Source organism: Hyla sarda, chromosome 3, assembly GCF_029499605.1.
Source record: "Hyla sarda isolate aHylSar1 chromosome 3, aHylSar1.hap1, whole genome shotgun sequence".
Taxonomy (NCBI): Eukaryota; Metazoa; Chordata; class Amphibia; order Anura; family Hylidae; genus Hyla; species Hyla sarda.
In genome coordinates, this window is record NC_079191.1 from 278,089,613 (window position 1) to 278,108,590 (window position 18,978).

The 18,978-nt window shown below is 42.1% G+C and overlaps 1 protein-coding gene across 3 annotated transcripts in view; it reads left to right on the forward strand.

The window, feature by feature from the left end:
- Positions 1 to 18,661, forward strand: part of PCMT1 (protein-L-isoaspartate (D-aspartate) O-methyltransferase) — a 56,271-nt gene extending 37,610 nt beyond the window's left edge. Inside the window, exons 5-8 of one of the 3 annotated variants that reach the window (XM_056566697.1) lie at positions 402 to 522; positions 7,422 to 7,507; positions 9,360 to 9,585; positions 17,823 to 18,661. In XM_056566697.1, the coding sequence (XP_056422672.1) occupies positions 402 to 522; positions 7,422 to 7,507; positions 9,360 to 9,539 (387 nt within the window). In that variant the 3' untranslated portion in view covers positions 9,540 to 9,585; positions 17,823 to 18,661. The remainder of the gene's footprint in view (positions 1 to 401; positions 523 to 7,421; positions 7,508 to 9,359; positions 9,586 to 17,822) is intronic. The other 2 variants (XM_056566696.1, XM_056566695.1) reach the window with 2 other exon arrangements.
- The last annotated feature ends 317 nt before the right edge of the window (positions 18,662 to 18,978 follow it).

Consider the following 18,978-nt stretch of genomic DNA (forward strand, 5'->3'; position numbering starts at 1 on the left):
CCTGACGATGACACATGTCTTTTTAAGTAACTTTGATTTTCCTCTTCATTATGCAAATGGTTATTTTATATCTGATTTTAGTTCTGTTTCTGTCAACTTTTTTAGGCAGTTGGAAACAAAGGCAGTTTTAGACTTTTGCACAGTAAGGTACTTCTAATCAAAGAAAACCTTTCATTTTAGCTACATCAGGTTGTTGATGATTCTTATCCCTTGCAAGTTCCTTACAGCCTATTAATCCGATTCAGACTCAGGTTATTGCAGTTTGCTCTCTGTGGTCTGTAAACAAACTGTATTTCAAGTAGCAGCAGTAGAACTAATGGTGTAAATGAGCATATAAGGTTTTGTATAGATGAATGCACACTGCATTGATACTTTGATATTTTTTCTTTTTCCTTATTCAGGTTGGCCCCAAGGGCAAAGTTATAGGAATTGATCATATTAAGGAGTTAGTAGATGATTCAATAAACAATGTGAAAAAAGACGATCCGTCATTATTGTCTTCTGGTCGAGTGAGTCTCTTGGGTAAGTGTCCTATACAATTGAGGTTTATGGATAGAAGTGCCATTTTAAATACAAATAGAAGAGTAGGTTAGGGTTTATAGGATCCTCACACAGCTGCCAGTATACATATACAGTATGACCAACGATGTAATGGCTGTTAAATTTATGTTCTTCAGATCCTAGATTACACAACCAGGTGGTGTTTTACATCCAAATTTATGGAGAATGACTGTGGGGGATGTGTTAACCAGTTTATTATACACCATTACAATCTGGCAATCACCTTTTATTATGCACTAACTTACTAGTTACAACTTCTTTAGGCTACCAAGGCATCTTTTTTGTGTGACAGACAATGCTATCATCATTTGAATAAAAAAATAACATTTCCTTAATAGGCACGGGCTCCATAGCAACCTGCGGTTTTTCAGTAAAATGGCAGGAATACTGACATGGTGGGGTTTCATGTCAGTAGCAGTTTTTCATTAAAATTTTTGCACTAAACCATTCACAAGAAATAAAAACTATACAGTATCTCATATTAGTCAGTATATCCCAATCACATAAATATGTTTGTAAATATTTTCTTATATCCTTTCATGGAACAACACTGAAGAAATGACACTCTGCTATATGTAAAGTATTGAGTGCACAGCATGTATAACGTGTTTAACCCCTTCCCGCAAATGGATGTTCATACACGTCCAATACATTTTCTATGACCATGTCCAGTGATAGAAACATCATCGCAGCTGTACTGAACAGCTGACCAATGACACTATGCAGCTGGGGACTAATCAGAATGGTCCCCTGCTGCTGATCGTTGTCATTAGCCAGTCAGTAAGTGACTCACCAATGATAAGCGACTTGCGGGGCTCACTGCGTTTCCGGGCTGATCGGGTCTCTGGTGACCCGATAGCCCGGAAAATAGGGATGATCGGAGCTGTCAGAGACAGACCCGATCATCCTGAGGGATAGTAGCGAGGTAGCAGGGGTGCCACCTCCTCCTATCCCCTGCCATTGGTCGGTTAGGACTAACCGACCAATGGCAGTTGGGGGGGGGGGGGGGTTAGAGTTGAAATCCCTGCTCTGCCCGCCCCTGGATGTCCGGGCAGAGCAGGGGGGGGAGATGACGGCAGGTACCGGAGTGCAGGAGGAGGCCAGGGGACCAGCGGCGGGATCGGCGGCAGTATGGAGGCGGACGCAGCAGTGAGGATCAGTGGTAAGTGATCTACACTGCTGTCTTCTAGGAGTTGCCAAACTACAACATCTGTCTGGGCATGCTGGGAGTTGTAGTTTTGCAACATCTGGAGGGCTACAGTTTGGACACTACTACACAGTAGTCTCCAAACTGTTCTCCAGTTGTTGCATAACTACAACTCCCAACATGTCCTTCGGCTGTCTGGGCATGCTGGGAGTTGTAGTTTTGCAACAACTAGAGGCACCTTGGATGGGAAACACTGAGTTAAGTAACAAACTCAGTGCTTTGCAACCAGTATGCCTCCAGCTGACGCATAACTACAACACCCAGCATGCACGGATAGCTAAAGGGCATGCTGGGAGTTTTAGTAGTATGCCTCCAGCTGTTGCAGAACAAGTCCCAGCCTGCACAGACAGCCAAAGGGCATGCTGTTAGTGGTAGTTTTGCAACAGCTGGAGGTTTGTCCCCCCCACCCCCCTCCCCAAATATGTGAAATATGGGCGGGGGTTAACAGTGAGTTTCTTGTTGCAAGTTTGATATACATCAAATTTTCCGCCACAGCTTAAACTCCCAGCAACAAACTCACTGTAAACCACCACCGTTTGAATGCTCCCTAAAAACACTAACTATAACACATGATAAAGGGTAAAGCACTACATATACCCCCCCCCCCCCCAAATAAAAATATAAAAAATGTCTCGTAGGACACTGTTTCCAAAACAACTCCGTGTTGCCGGACAGCCATTGACTGTCCAGGCATGCTGGGAGTGTTGCAACAGCTGGAGGCTCCCTGTTTGGGAAACATTGCCATAGGGTATTTTTGGTATCGGAGGCAAGTCTAATTCTTGCATCCGGGTCCGTCCCTATGCAAATCCCTTTATTTAGGCCTCAAATGTGCATGCCGCTCTCTCACTTCGTAGCCCTGTCGTATTTCAAGGCAACAGTTTAGGGCCACATATGAGGTATTTCCGTACTCGGGAGAAATTGTTGAAAATTTTGGGGGGCTTTTTCTCCTTTTTACCCCTTATGAAAAGGTAAAGTTGGGGTCTACTCCAGCCTGTTGTAAAAAGAGGTAAAAGGAAAAAAAAGACCCCTAAAATTAGTAACCATTTCTTCTGAGTACAGAAATACCCATAAGTGGACATAAAATGCTCTGCAGACGCACAACAAGGATCGGGCGTGAAAGCACCATATACATTTGAGGTGATTTGCACAGGGGTGGCTGATCGTTACAGCGGTTCTGACATAAACGCAAAAAAGAAAACACTTTGACCCAATTTTGGAAACTACACCCCTCACGTAACGTAACAAGGAGTACAGTGAGCCTTAACACCCCACAGGTGTTTGACGAATTTTCCTTAAAGTTGGAAATGAAAATGAATTTTTTTTTGTATTTTTTCACTAAAATGCTGGTGTTATCCCAAATTTTAATTTTCACAAGGGGTAATGGGAAAAAAGCACCCCAAAATTTGTAACACCATTTCTTCTGAGTATATAAATACCCCATGTGTGGATGTAAAGTGCTCTGCGGGCGAACTACAATGCTCAGAAGAGGATCGCCGTTGGGCTTTTGGAGAGTGAACGTGTCTGGAATTGAAGGCCATGTGCATTTACTTAGCCCCCACGATGGCAGAACAGTGGACCACATTTTGGGAACTACACCCCTCAAGTAATCAAAAAATCTCACTGCACCCCTTTTTACAACAGTCGTCCGTAAAAATGAAAAATGTAATTTTTAATTTGCACAGACCACTGTTCCAAAGATTTGTCAAAGGCCAGTGGGGTGTAAATACCCACTGCACCCCTTATTACGTTCCCTGAGGGGGTGTAGTTTCCGAAATAGGGTCACATGTGGGGGGGGGGGATCCATTGTTCTGGCAACATGGGGGCTTTGTAAATGAACGTGGCTTTTAATTCCAGACACATTCTCTCTCCAAAAGCCCAATGGCTCTCCTCTTCATAGCATTGTAGTTTGCCCGCAGACCAATTTACATCCACATATGGGGTATTTCCATACTCAGAAGAAACGGGGTTACAAATTTTGGGGGGCATTTTCTCCTATTACCTCTTGTAAAAATGGGGTGTAGTTTCCAAAATATTATGCCATGTGGTTTATTTTTTTCTGACCTTGCACCATGGGCGACAGGCCTCCCAAAAACCATTTCAGCAAAATTTGCTTTCCAAAAGCCAAATGTGACTCCTTGTCTTCTGAGCATTGTAGTTCGCCCATAGAGCACTTGACGTCCACACATGGGGTATTTCCATACTCAGAAGAGATGGGGTTACAAATTTTGGGGGGCATTTTCTCCTATTACCCCTTGTAAAAATGTAAAATTTGGGGGAAAACCTGCATTTTAGTAAAAAAAAAATTAAATCATTTACACATCCAACTTTAATGAAAAGTTGTCAAACACCTGTGGGGTGTTAAGGCTCACTGTACCCCTTCTTACGTTCCTTGAAGGATGTAGTTTCCAAAATAGTATGCCATGTGGGGTGTTTTTTTGCTGTTCTGGCACCATAGGGGCTTCCTAAATGCGACATGGCCCCCAAAAACCATTTCAGAAAAACTCGCTCTCCAAAATCCCATTGTCGCTCCTTCCCTTCTGAGCCCTCTACTGCGCCCGCCGAACACTTTACATACACATATTTCCTTACTCGAGCGAAATTGGGTTACACATTTGGGGATTTCTCTCCTTTTTTTTTCCTTGTAAAAATTCTAAAACTGGGTCTACAAGAACACGTGAGTGTAAAAAATGCAGATTTTGAATTTTCTCCACTTTGCTGCTATTCCTGTGAAACACCTAAAGGAGTAACACACTTACTGAATGTCATTTTGAATACTTTGAGGGGTGCAGTTTTTATAATGGGGTCATTTATGGGGTATTTCTAGTATGAAGTCCCTTGAAATCCACTTCAAAACTCAACTGGTCCCTGAAAAATTAAGATTTTGAAAATTTTGTGAAAAATTCGAAAATTGCTGCTGAACGTTGAAGCCCTCTGATGTCTTCCAAAAGTAAAAACATGTCAACTTTATGATGCAAACATAAAGTAGACATATTGTATATGTGAATTAATATATCATTTATTTGTTATTAGAAAAATGCAAAATTTTCAAAGGTTTTATGAAATTTTTGAATTTTTCACCAAAAAACTATGCCGGTATCGGCGAAAATTTACCACTATGTTAAAGTAGAATATGTCACGAAAAAACTATCTCTCTCGGAATCAAATTCACAAGTTAAAGCATCCCAGAGTTATTAATGCTTAAAGTGACAGTGGTCAGATGTGCAAAAAATGGCCGGGTCCTTAAGGTGAAAATGGGCTTGATCCTTAAGGGGTTACTGTTGTGACCCCTCAAAATAACTCAACATACAGCTATGTCTAAATCTTGGCAACAGAAGTGACAACATAAGTACAAATGTCCAAATTGGGCCAAATGTGAATATTTTGTGTGGCCACTATTATTTTCCAGCACTGCCTTGAAACTCTTGGGCATGGAGTTCACCAAAGCTTCACAGGTTTCAACGGAAGTCCTCTTCCACTTCCTTATGATTACATTACGGAGCTAGTGGATGTTGGAGACCTTGAGTGTAATCGGACCACGTGACATGATTCCGGTAATCCATGCACTTAGTCTACATGTCTTCAGCGAAGTGTTTGCAGGCTTTCTGCAAACACTTGTCCCAGAGGGTTCCTTCTGGGATGACAGCCATGCCAACCAATTTTATGCAGTGTGCGGTGTATGGTCTGCGCACTGACAGGCTGAGCCCCTACCACTCTGCAGCAATCCTGACCGCACTCATATTTTGTCATATATGTCATATTTTGTTACCAAGGTTTAGACATTAATGGCATTGTGTTATTTTAACCCCTTAAGGACCAGGGGGTTTTCCGTTTTTTTTTGCACTTTCACTTTTTCCTCCTTACCTTTAAAAAATCATAACTTTGAATTTTGCACCTAAAAATCCATATGATGGCTTATTTTTTGCGCCACCAATTCTACTTTGTAAAGACATCAGTCATTTTACCCAAAAACCTACGACGAAACTGAAGAAAAAAAAAATCTTTGTGCTACAAAATTAAAGAGAAAACACAATTGTAGATTTTGGGGACTTCCGTTTCTACAAAGTAAATTTTTCGGTAAAAATGACACCTTCTCTTTATTCTTTAGGTCCATACGGTTAAAATGATACCCTACTTTGGTTGATTTTGTCATACTTCTGGAAAAAATCATAACTACATGCAGAAAAATTTATACGTTTAAAATTATCTTCTGACCCCTATAACTTTTTTTTATTTTTTTGCATACGGGGCGGTATGAAGGCTCATTTTTTGCGCCGTGGTCTGAAGTTTTTAGCGGTACTATTTTGTCTTGATTGGACTTTTTGATTGCTTTTTATTCATTTTTTCATGATATAAAAAGTGACCAAAAAGACGCTATTTTGAAATTCTTATTGCGAGTACGCCATTGACTGTGCGGTTTAATTAACTATATATTTTTATAATTCGGACATTTCTGCACGTGGCAATACTACATATGTTTATTTTTATTTACACTTTTTTTCTAATGGGAAAAGGAGAGGGTGATTAAAACTTTTATTAGGGAAGGGGTTAAATGATCTTAACTTTTTTTTTCACTTTTTTTTTTGCAAAGTTATAGCTCCCATAGGGGGCTATAACACTGCACTTACTGATCTTTTACATTGATCAATGGTTTCTCATAGGAAACCATTGGTCAATGATTCTGCCGCTTGACTGCTCATGCCTGGATCTCAGGCACTGAGCAGTCATTGGGTGATCGGACAGCAAGGAGGAAGGTAGGGGACCCTCCTGGTGTCCCACAGCTGTTCGGGATGCCGCAATTTCACCGCGGCGGTCCCGAACAGCCCCCTGAGGTAGCTGGGGGTAGTTTACTTTCACTTTGGACGCGGCATCTAAAGTGTTCATAGCGCGTGGCACCGCGATCAATGCTGCGCGCTATTAGCCACGGGTCCTGGACGTTGTTAGAGGCCAGGACTGACCTGCTATGACGCCATGGCCCCGCATTATAGAATGGGAAATGGCCCAGGACTTACAGGTACGCCCTTGGTCCTTAACAAGTTAAGCGAAGAGCAACATTAAACATTGATATACAGGCTGTCAACTTACTATACATTGTAGTCTTTTTTCAGTGTTGTCAAATGCACATAAAGTAATAAAATATTTATAGAAATATGAAGGGTAAACTCACTTAAGATGCATGTGAGATACTGTAGCTATACAGGTTCAATAATACTCTGTACTCCCCCTCCCCCTTGTGTGTAAAGCAGTGTTGCTTTGGGGAATAAATCCATACATATAGAATCAAATGAAAATCTGAGGCATACTGCGGTATAGTAGAAGCCTCTTGGACCTCTCTGGAAGCCTCATTATGGCTCTGTACAAAGCAAAGCCGTATTGTAGCTCTGTGTGTGAGCCATAACAAGACAGAACTCTGATACAATTAAGTCCTGCACTTGACTCAGTTGCCTGTGATCGGAACAATAGATTTGCAGCCTTGGATAAAAACAAGATTTTTCTAAGCTCACTAAAATCAAGCAGCATGGTCTTAAAAATGGTGAGAAATTGCAACATAGTATAAATGATAATTCACTTTTACTCTACAGTGATTAAAGTTAAGTTTAAACACCTCTTTAAATATTGATATTCTAACTTCATCTTTTTCTTTGTATATACTTAGTTGGAGACGGACGCATGGGTTATCCTGAAGAAGCACCATATGATGCTATTCATGTCGGAGCTGCAGCGCCGGTTGTGCCACAAGCTGTAAGTGTTTTGTGTTCCTTTGTTCTTGTATCTTTGGGTAATTAAATTGCCATATGTAAGCTGTTCCTTGTAAGAAGAATGATAAATGGCTTGTTGGTTCTCCATATTGCACTTCTTGAGATGCAGCAGTTTCAAGTCTTTTTCTTTTAACTTGAAAACTAAGAAATTAACATTTGAATGGGATCTGTGTCCTCAAAAAGTATATTTAGAAACAAAATATAGCTGTCTTAGGGTTATTGTAATCCTCTTACATGCTCTTCTGCAGAGTTAACTATTCTATATAAAAAGAGGATAAAAATAAGCAAATTTCTCCTTTTGCAGTGACTATACCTGGATACATTTCTGGAAAGTAATAATATTACAGGTTAATAGGCTGAACTGGATGGGTCACCCCCTCTTTCTTTCCTATACTGTGTATATGTATTGCAAAGGGAAAAACCTGTGGTGAAAAGCCGAGACATTTCTGCAATAAATAAGTACGCTATAGATTGGAAAATCCACAACATGCTCTGATTTCCATGCATATTTTTTTTCAATGCACGTGGATGGGGGTGCGGAAATCTTATCTACTTGTAGTGCACAGTAAATTGCTATTGATTTGCATTGCAGATTCCGCACCATAGACCAACTATGTCTCCATCCAGCCTCAAAATTCTATCCTCATAAATTCCTCCAAATAGTATAATTTGGAGAAATATTTTGTTGTTAGACACTCAATCTGATATCTATTTACTTTCCAATGTGTTTGAACAGTGTTAATGCTTCATTTGTGTTCCGTTGTAGCACTATTTTTCCAATACATAAAATACAGTCATACCTGATATAGTAATATTATTAGTGCCTAGAGCACTATTTCCCAACTAGGATGTCTCCAGCTGTTGAAAAACTACAACTTCCAGCATAGGCTGTCTAGGAATGCTGGGATTTGTAGTTTTGCAACAGATGGAGGCACCCTGTTTGGAAAACATTGGCCTAGTGGGTAGCCATGGGGGGGAATTGTTAGTCTCCACTATCACATAGATGAATCCTCCTTTATAAGTGATAGATCAGTGGGTTGTTGCATATGTAATTCTGTTAAGGAAAATCCACTCATTGCAAATGGAAACAAGTCAATTAACGCCAAATTTCCAAAACCTATGACATTTAGATCTGAACTATACAGTAGTGTCTGGGGTCCCTACTGTACTGTATATGTAGCACACAATGCCTACAGCCTTGTATTACAGAACTGCAGCGGGCCCCCACAGGCCTCATGCCAATGGCTTTTCTATGTGAATGAGGCCTTATACCAGTATGCTTTCATTCTGACATAGCACGCAGCTAAATAGCTAGTTTTTTTGTTGTTGTTTTTTTTATAGTCCTTTCTGGCACCGAAATAGAAGCCTTTGATTGACCACTAGGATTGTTTACTGCATGAAGTCAGTTTGGGCAGGCTTACTCTGGGGCTCTTGCCATGCTGCAGAAACCCCCCCGGGCACTTAAGAATCATTTAAATATGAACAATAAGGCTTATATCTTGGTACTGGAAACAATTATGAAACGTAAAAAAGTTTGTCCAGAATTAGGGTGAGAAGCCCCATCTTCCATATCTACCTATTTACCCCTGTTTAGCTGCTGACAGGCCTGCTTTGAATTCCCCTTTAGGAAGCTGCAGAGAATTTTTTTTCTTTTATTTTATTTTGTAGATGTGGGCTTATATAATATAGTTCTCCCTGGTCTTTTTTACAGTTAATTCATAATGTAGCCCAGGTAGTGTAACTTTTATATGAATTCTGCTGCATGTTCCATTCCTTCTATTATTTTGTCTGCCGCAGAGCCTTCTCTTATTCAAGTGTCTGCTTTCCTTTCCCAGCTTATAGATGAGCTTAAACCTGGAGGAAGACTAATCTTACCTGTCGGTCCTGCTGGAGGAAACCAAATGTTGGAGCAATATGATAAGTTAGAAGACGGAAGTGTCAAAATGAAACCTCTGATGGGGGTGATCTATGTGCCTTTAACAGACAAAGAAAAGCAATGGTCAAGGTGGAAGTGATTTTCTGTCCCACTCTTTCTCCTTCCAGTTACACACAAGGTGAAAGGTCTGGATATTAGCAGATAACTGGAATGACTGCATTTGCTGCTGTCACTGATTTCTGCTACTTCCATACCATTTAGCAGCAGTATACTTGGCACAGTGTGATCTAGCTTCTCAGACATAACCTACCACACATACAAAAGATGTGCATGGCTTCTGAGACACAATGGGTCCACATGCTAGTTGACACTTTATTGGCCATGTCTAGCTTTGCTTTATGTTTATACAACATGTTTTTATTCATTTCAGCATTTGGTCTTACAGCTACGGTACATTTTTTCAAAAAATAGCACCGTTTGTTAAATAGCACCCGTCCACATTTAGTACATTTGGATTTTTTTTTTAAATAGAAATTTACTTCACATTTTTCTTAATGTACCTCTGTTATAGGCTCGTTTATAAATAGGACTATAGTGCAGCTCTGAACAGAAGTCATTTTTCTAAATCCCCTGTCCATGTTCTCCCCACCACTTGTAACTATGTATTAGGAGACTACGCTTCCTGCTCTATTTCCATAGCACCCATCTTCAGTGCAAGACCCAATGAAACGTCATTCTACATCACTGGGTCTTGTGCCAGAAACAGGTGATATGGAGGTGGAGCTGGAAACTCTGTCTCCTAATGCACAGTTATAAGCGGCGGGAAGAACAGACTCTCAGTGGTTGAAGGTATTCTGGAAAGGGATTTAGAAAAACATTGTGCACAGTGCTGTTCCAAAGTAATTTTCCAAAAAAATGTCTGCATCATTGGAGGTACATTTTAAATCGTACCTGACCTGTCGGCAACAAAAACTTTATGTAGATAATAACATTAACATATTTGAAGTATACTTTGGTTTAAAAATGTGTGTGTTTTGGGGTGAAAAAATTATGTTCATGTAGTTATTGTGTCTCTGTGAAGTGAGGGCAGGGCTCTCCAGGCTTCTGGCTTGTCAATCATCCTGTTGTGTGAGCCGGGGGCGTGTCATAGAGCCTCAGTGCACAGAGCCCTGTTTGTCCACCCACACTTCCTGTATTTGGTCTCCTCACAGGGATAACACAGGCAATAGCTACAGAGACTAAAATATACACATTTATTTTACAAATGTATATTACAAATATACAATTAATGGTATTATCTACAGTATATAAAACTTTTTTTTGTTGAGGACAGGTACCCTTTAAGCCAAACAATTTTTGGTAGTCCAAAAAGAAAGGACATGCATTCCAGGTTATCAGTACTTCAAAAGATGGCAAAAAAGTGAAGTTGTAGATGCTTCTGTCCACCAAATTAAAATTCTATTTGTTTACATATTGACCACTTGGGGACGCAGGGCGTACAGGTACACCCTGCATCCCCGATCCTTAAGAACCCAGGGCATACAGGTATGCCTGTGGGAATTTCTGTCCCTGGGATGCCTGCTGAACCCCCCCCCCATATATTCAGACCGGTGATCTGTGACAATTCCGACCCAGAAAATAAGGAGGATTGGGGCTGTCCAAGACACCCCTCCTATCCCTGCTATTAGTCGGTCGGAAGTGACCCACCAATAGTAGATCGGGGGCGGGGGGTTAACGTTCGGTTCCCCCACTCTGCCCACCCACGGTTGTCCGGGCAGAGCAGGGGAACTGACTGGCGCCGGCGGAGATCCCTTACATCAGCGTTGGGATATCCCTGGTGCGGCGGCAGATACCTAGTGGTGTGGCGCGGCTATGTTGCCTAGCAACATCTGGAAGGCCAGTTTGGAGACCACTATACAGTGGTCTCTAAACTGTAGCCCTCCAAATTTTGCAAAACTACAACTCCCAGCATGCCCACACAGCTGTTTGCATGCTGGGAGTTGTAGTTTTGCAACATCTGGAGGGCCACAGTTTGGAGATCACTGTGCGGTGGTCTCTAAACAGTGGCCCTGTAAATCTTGCAAAACTCCCCACATGCACGAACAGCAAACTGCTGTCTTGGCATGCTGGGAGTTGTAGTTGCGTGCCTATAGCTGTTGCATAACTACATCTCCCAGCATTCCCTTTGGCGATCAGTACATGCTGGGAGTTGTAGTTTTGCAACAGCTCGAGGCACACTGGTTGGAAAATACGGAGTTAGGTAACAGAACCTAACTCAAGGTTTTCCAACCAGTGTGCCTCTAGCGGTTGCAATAGTACAACTCCCAGCATGCACGGTCTGTCAGTGCATGCTGGGAGTTATAGTTTACAGTCAGTTTCCTGCTTCAAGTTTGAGCTGCGGCAAACACAGTTGTTTGACGAATTTTCGTTAAAGTTGGATGGGAAAATGAAGAAAATTTATTTTTTTCATTTTCACAAGGGAAAATAGGGAAAAAAAAGCCCCCCAAAATTTGTAACACCACTTCTGAGTAAGAACATACCCCATATATGGATGTAAAGTTCTCTGCGGGCGAACTACAATGCTCCGAAGAGGAGGAACACCATTGGGCTTTTGGAGAGAAAGTTTTTCCGGAATTGAAGGCCACGTGTGTTTAAAAAGCCCCCATGGTGCCAGAACAATGCCCCCCCCCCCACATGTGACCCCATTTTGGAAACTACACCTCTCAAGTAATGTAATAAGGGGTGAAGTGAGCATTTACACCCCCACAGATTTTTGGAACGGTGGTCCGTGAAAATGAAAAATGTAATTTTTTATTTGTACAGCCCACTGCTGCAAAGATCTGTCAAACGCCAGTGGGGTGTAAATGCTCACTGCACCCCTTATTAAATTCTGTGAGGGGTGTAGTTTCCAAAATGGGGTCACGTGGGGGGTCCACTGTTCTGGCACCACGGGGGCTTTGTTAGCGCACATGACCCCCGACTTCCATTCCAAACAAATTCTCTCTCCAAAAGCCCAATGGCGCTCCTTCTATTCAGAGCATTGTAGTTCGCCCACAGATCACTTTACATCCACATATGGGGTATTTCCATACTCAGAAGAAATGGTGTTACAAATTTTGGGGGGCATTTTCTCCTATTACCCCTTGTAAAAATTTAAAATTTTGGGAAAAAAATGCATTTTAGTGGAAAATTATAATTTTTCTTCATTTATACATCCGAATTTAATGAAAAGTCGTCAAAACACTATACCCCTTGTTACGTTCCTTGAGGGGTGTAGTTTCCAAAATAGTATGCCATGGGGGATTTCTCTCATTTTACCCCTTGTAAAAATTCCAAAAAATGGCTCTACAAGAACATTTTTGAACTTTGCTATTCCACTCTGCTATTCCTGTGAAATGCCTAAAGGGGTTAACAAACTTTCTGAATGTCATTTTGAATACTTTGAGGGGTTCAGTTTCTATAATGGGTATTTTTCACAGTAAGGCACCTCAAATCCACTTCAACTGGTCCCTGAAAAATCCAGATTTAGAATTTTTCATAAAAAATTTTGAAAATATTTGCTATACTTTGAAGCCCTCTAATGTCTTAAAAAAGTAAAAACATGAGACTTCCGTTTCCGGCGCTGGCATGTGAGGAGCGTTGAGCCGGAGCGCCCGCATCCCGGACCACCCTACCGAGCGCACGGAGGGTTTCTTACCTACCCACCCAGCTGTCGGAGGCTACGGAGCACACGGGAGGAGCGGAGATCCAGACTTTTCTGCGCCAGCAGCTGCGAAGACTGCGATCTCCAGCTGAGCCCGCGCAGCCTGCAGGACTAGCCCGCCATCTTCTCCTGGCCAGTAGTGTGAGGCGGAGAAAGTTCCTATGCACTCCTCCGCACCATTCAGGTATATAGCAGCGCAGCTGCAGGGGACCGCACCAGCACTAAAGCAGCCATCAGACTAAAGCAGCCCCGGGACCTATAAGGGGCTACCACCCTGCTTTGACCTGTTACAGCCATGCCACAGAGAAGACCGGGCAGTCTCTTCCCCCAACCTGGGTCAAGTGCCCCCCCTGTACACAGCGCCATAACTGCTCCAGTGCAGCGCAGGGGGGATTACTGTACCCTATATAATTAGTGAGGACCCAGGATCCCTCCACTATACCTCCCCCTGTCTAAAGTGTGCCCTCTGCCTTTCCTGCCTTCTCTTGCATGGACCGCTACCTAAGTAAAAAGGCCACACATGTGGGGTCCCCAACAGTGGCACCTCCCTCTATAACTGCTCTGATGCCTGCTACTGTATCTGACCCAGCGACCTCCAAGGGCACACAGCCCAAACAGGTTGCCATGGACGTTGCAGACAGCCAGCCGCTGTTCACCCCTGAAGAGGGGCACAGGTGCCTCCTGTACCCCTGCAACTCCCCCCCCCCCCCCCCCCCCCTCCTCGGAGGTCTCCTTTTCTTCTCCCATGGATTTCCAGACATTGGCGGCAACCTTGGTTAAGCTGATTACTCCTACTATACAGTTAATCCTGGAAAACACCATGCGCTCCACTTTAACACAGCTGGATCTGGGCGCTCAGTCGGGCCATTTGGATGAGGCGGAACAACGAATTATCGGTCTGGAAGACAAAATAGTGGACTTGCTACCGGACTTCGCCAAACTGAAACGGATCTCTGCTATGTAAGCGAAAAATTGGAAGACCTGGAAAACAGATCACGCTGTAATAAGCTGCGTATTGTGGGGGTCAGTGAATCCCTCCCTCCTTCCTTCTGATCTCCAGGACTTTTGTGAAAGTGATCTGCCCAAAGCTCTGGGACTCGCACACAAATGCAGGGTGGAGAGGGCCCATTGAGTGGTATGGCCACAGACGTCACCTTCTCATTCTCTGCAGTCCGAAGACACCTGCCCCCGACAAGTTATCTTCAAATTATTGGATTACAATGACAAAGTGGAACTCTAGAGGGCTTATAGAAAGCGCTCTTCCCTGCTTACTTTCTGCAACAAGAAGCTGTTGATCTTCAAGGACTTCTCTGCTGATGTTGCTAAGCAGCGGAGGGCTTATGGTAAAGTCTGCGCTGAACTGTTCAAAGCGAAGAAACGTTTCTAGCTCCAGTATCCAGCTGCTTTGAAAGTGTTCCGTCTGGATGGATCCTTCTATTCCTATCAGACTCTGGCCGTGGAGGAGGCTGCCCTGCAGGAACTCCTGAGACTCATCTTGCCTTACCCGCTCTCCCTCTCATTATTCTCCACCACCTAGAGACCGGGTGACACATCTCCTCTTTCTTCACACGCAGAATGTATGGCTGCCATACAAGATCTCCGGGCAACTCCAGGAAACGGCACAAGTCAGTGGGAAGGCATAGCAGAAGCAGCCGATCATCCTCTCCAGACGGAGTATCGTTTTGACTTTTTCTACCTGTCTTCCTTCATCTCGGTAGCAGGGGGGATTTACCATTTACCGTTTATAGGTGGTTTCAGTTGCTGTAGTATTTTCATGCAGTCATTTATTACTATGTTCTTAATATCCTGGGGGAGGGTGCTGTTTTATACTTAGAAGGATTACTGTCATCTGCTGTTGAGTATAATGACCATTTACTGTTCTGTTATACTAATGTTGATACTCCGTTTCTGCTTTCTTTTCTTCAACGATACGATTGCAGATTTCATGTCAAACGCCACACAGCATAGCTCTCATGTCCCTCTATCACTGGTCCAGCTTTCTCAAACATGTCAGGTGGGGTGGGGACTGGCTGCTTTTCCTTTGGCAGCAGTCTCCCAGTGGCTTCCACATGGTGCCTTTCACACCTTTTTGTTGTCCTACTCTTGTTGTTGTATGTTTCCCTCTGACAGCCCTTCCCCCCCCCCCCTCTTTTACTGCACTAAACCCTGGCCTGTTGGACATGCCTCGTAGGGGGTCTAGGGTGGGAGTTCTGGCTACCCACATGCCTGAAAAAAGTGGAGTCCATCACCTAATTCACGACTGCCCTTTTTCTATTCTGGGGATCGGTCTATCTTGGGGTTTTTCTGTTACTCTATTTTTGGTTACCTGTGTTGGCTTTTATGTTTTGGTCTCCAGGAGACTCATCTAATGGTACAGGATTTTCAGAGAATGCAGAAGTTGTGGGTGGGTAAGGTAATGGGAAGTCCAGCGGCAAAAGGCAAACCTGGAGTATTAACGTTGATTAATAAGTCCTTCACTCACCACATGCTCTCACATGACAGAGATGATGAAGGGGGCTTCTCACATCTGCAACTACACTGCCAAAAAAAAATAAAGGGAATACTTAAACAGCACAATGTAACTCCAAGTCAATCACACTTCTGTGAAATCACACTGTCTACTCAAAAAGCAACACTGACAACCAATTTCACATGCTTTTGTGCAAATGATACAGTGACGGGACATTGTGGTGGAAAAATTACTGCATGCAGTAATTTTTCCGCCACGATGTCCCATCACTGTATCATGTCCGTAATGAATTACGGGCATATACGGGTGTAAACGGGCAGTTACAAAACCCCATAGGCTGCAATGCTATTTAGTCTCGGCCGTCAGGGGTTTTGTAATGACAGGTTTTCCCCGATATAGTGGCGGAACTTGTGACGGAAGTTCCTAAACGGAACTATTTCATAGTGTGAAAGAGGCCTTAAAGGGGTACTCCGGTGGAATTTTTTTTTTTTTTTTTTTAATGAACTGGTGCCAGAAAGTTACAGATTTGTACATTTCTTCTATTAAAAAATCTTAATCCTTTCAGTACTTTTTAGCAGCTGTATGCTAGAGAGGAAAATCTTTATTTTTTGAATTTCTTTTTTGTGTTGTCCACAGTGCTCTCTGCTGAAACCTGATGCCCGTTTCAATAACTGTCCAGAGCAGGAGAAAATCCCCATAACAAACCTATGCTACTCTGGACAGTTCCTGACACAGACAGAGGTGTCAGCAGAGAGCACTGTGGACAACACAAAAACGTAGCATACAGCTGTTAAAAAGTACTAAAAGGATTACGATTTTTTTTTTTATAGTAATTTACAAATCTGTTTAACTTTCTGGCACCAGTTAAAAAAAAATTTTTCCACGGGAGTACCCCTTTAAGGTGAAAATGGGCTGAGTCCCTGAGAGGGTTAAAAGTTACACACACACTGTCTGACTTACATTATGCATCACACACAAGTCCAGAAATTTTACTGTTGACTGTTGTTACTTTAGCTCTAGATAAAATTAAGTGCAACTATGAGCTAAAAATAGTCTTTTAATATGAAGTTTCAGAAGCTATAAAAGTGATTGTGCACATCCAAATTACATAAACTGTATAGACATTACTACCGTTTTCCACATAGCCTATAACCCATGCAGGTTCTCCCGATACAACTTCTCTTCCCCCAAACTATTAATTTGGTGGTCTGTAAGGCTTGCCCAATTGTTACTATCGTAGGAGGGTGTTATTTTTACTTGACTATATGCGCCATTTAGGAGGGTGGCGACTCGTAATTGTCCTTATTCACCTTTTTTGAAATATTTAATTACAAATTATGCTTTAGGTTTCTTTTTCAGTGATGGCTACTAGAGATGAGCAAATTAACAGTAAATTCGATTCGTCACAAACTTCTCGGCTCGGCAGTTGATGACTTATCCTGCATAAATTAGTTCAGCTTTCAGGTGCTCCGGTGGGCTGGAAAAGGTGGATACAGTCCTAGGAAAGAGTCTCCTAGGACTGTATCCACCTTTTCCAGCCCACGGGAGCACCTGAAAGCTGAACTAATTTATGCAGGATAAGTCATCAACTACCGAGCCGAGAAGTTCGTGACGAATCGAATTTACTGTAAATTCGCTCATCTCTAATGGCTACTATGTAAAGATACCTTGTGCCACAAATTGCTGAAGCAGCAGTTATCAGTTCCCACAAACACTGTAGCTTCACTATAGTCCTTCTGGATCCTTTCACATCAGTAAAGCTGGTCATAAGACTGGTGAGAGCCAGTAACCTGCAAAATTGGCAAAGCACAGATGTGACTGGCAGAGGGAGATTAGGTTGGGAAAGTGGGGTATAAGATTAGTTCCCATAGCACTAGAATTATTTTAGTTTTAGAAGTACACCTTTAAGAAGAGCATACGCACAAAATACTGATGCTGTTCTTTTGAATTCTAATTCAATATATTGTCCTATGCAGGTTCCCTTCATAGTCCCTTAATGATTTGGCTGTTGCCCCAAATGCTGCAATTAAGAAAACATGTCACTAGAGATAAGCCTCCGGTTTGCTAAGCTGCACATAATTTTTTTTCTGCTCTGCATCACTTTTATTTTGTCTTTTAATAACAAGAGACTTACTTTAACAAGGTTTTTCTTTGCTTGTCGCCTTGCTTCTATCCAGTTTTAAGACTTAGAACCATGTTTTTTCTGCATGTCTCCTATTTACAAATATAATTCCTTTTTCTCTCCTCAGGGATGAATTGTAATGGCTCCATCACTCCTATCCAAACATAGTATTATGGCGTGGTGCTCACCTACACCTCCAAAAGCTTTTTCTTCAGACTCATCAGCAATGCAGCTTTGTTGGATTTTTTTTTTTTTTTTTTTTTTACCCTGCTGAACGGGCATGGAAGTGTTTTTTTTTTTTTTTTTTGGCTTTTAAATGCAAATGTTAAACTGTGCAAATCTCATTCGAAAACTCTCATTTAAGATTTATTTTTTATGCATTTGAAAATGCCGGAGTGTTTGACTGATAGTCCACATACTCACCATTGTGAACTATTTAAAAAAAATGCACATATTTTGTTTTAATTTCTGGATACATTTAAAGTTATAACGTCAGCATCACTGTAAAATGTTCTGATCATCACCAAAAGACACTACAATGCATAACGTCAAGTTTTTGCTGAATGCTGCTAAACACATAGAGCTTCCCTCTCAGAGCTTTTTGGCGTGGTGTCGTAGAATAGCATGTGGATGCAGTCAGCAGCTTTATCTTAACACCAGGTAATATTTATGTCCTTTATTGTCTCTGTGCTGCCAGGTCATGACACCCATATTCCTGGACACTTCAGTGCACCAGAGTAAGCTGTAGACTACTTGAATGATGCTGGTCAGGCCCAACATGTACAAAATAATTTTCATTGTTTTTGAGAAAAGTGATTTTTGGCAGCCTCTGCTACATCCAAGCTTTTTCTGTTGATGCAGTTTATAGTTCATTGCTGTGTACAACACGTGCTGTGTAAGCCACGTTCTCGAACAGTTTATGCAGTTACGCTTTGCCAAATAAAGTACAAAACCCAAGAATGCGCATTCACGTCTCTTTCTATAAGCGCCAAAGATTGTGACATGAAAGCATTGAGGTTCGCCGCACGATAATCGGGGACGTAATTTATTGTTCTGCCTGTTGCTTGAGAAATAATTACCTACGCATTGTTCATTTCTCCTTTTGTGCATTAAATGCTGATATCTATGGAACAGAAGCTGAGTTAGAAAACTGCTGGATTCTGGCACACCACTTTGAAGTGTCAAATACTTGTATAAGCCTTAATTTAGATAATTCCTTACTCTCTACTATCACAGGAACAGAGGTTAGCTGGAAGCACTGTAAATGCTGTATACAAGAAAGC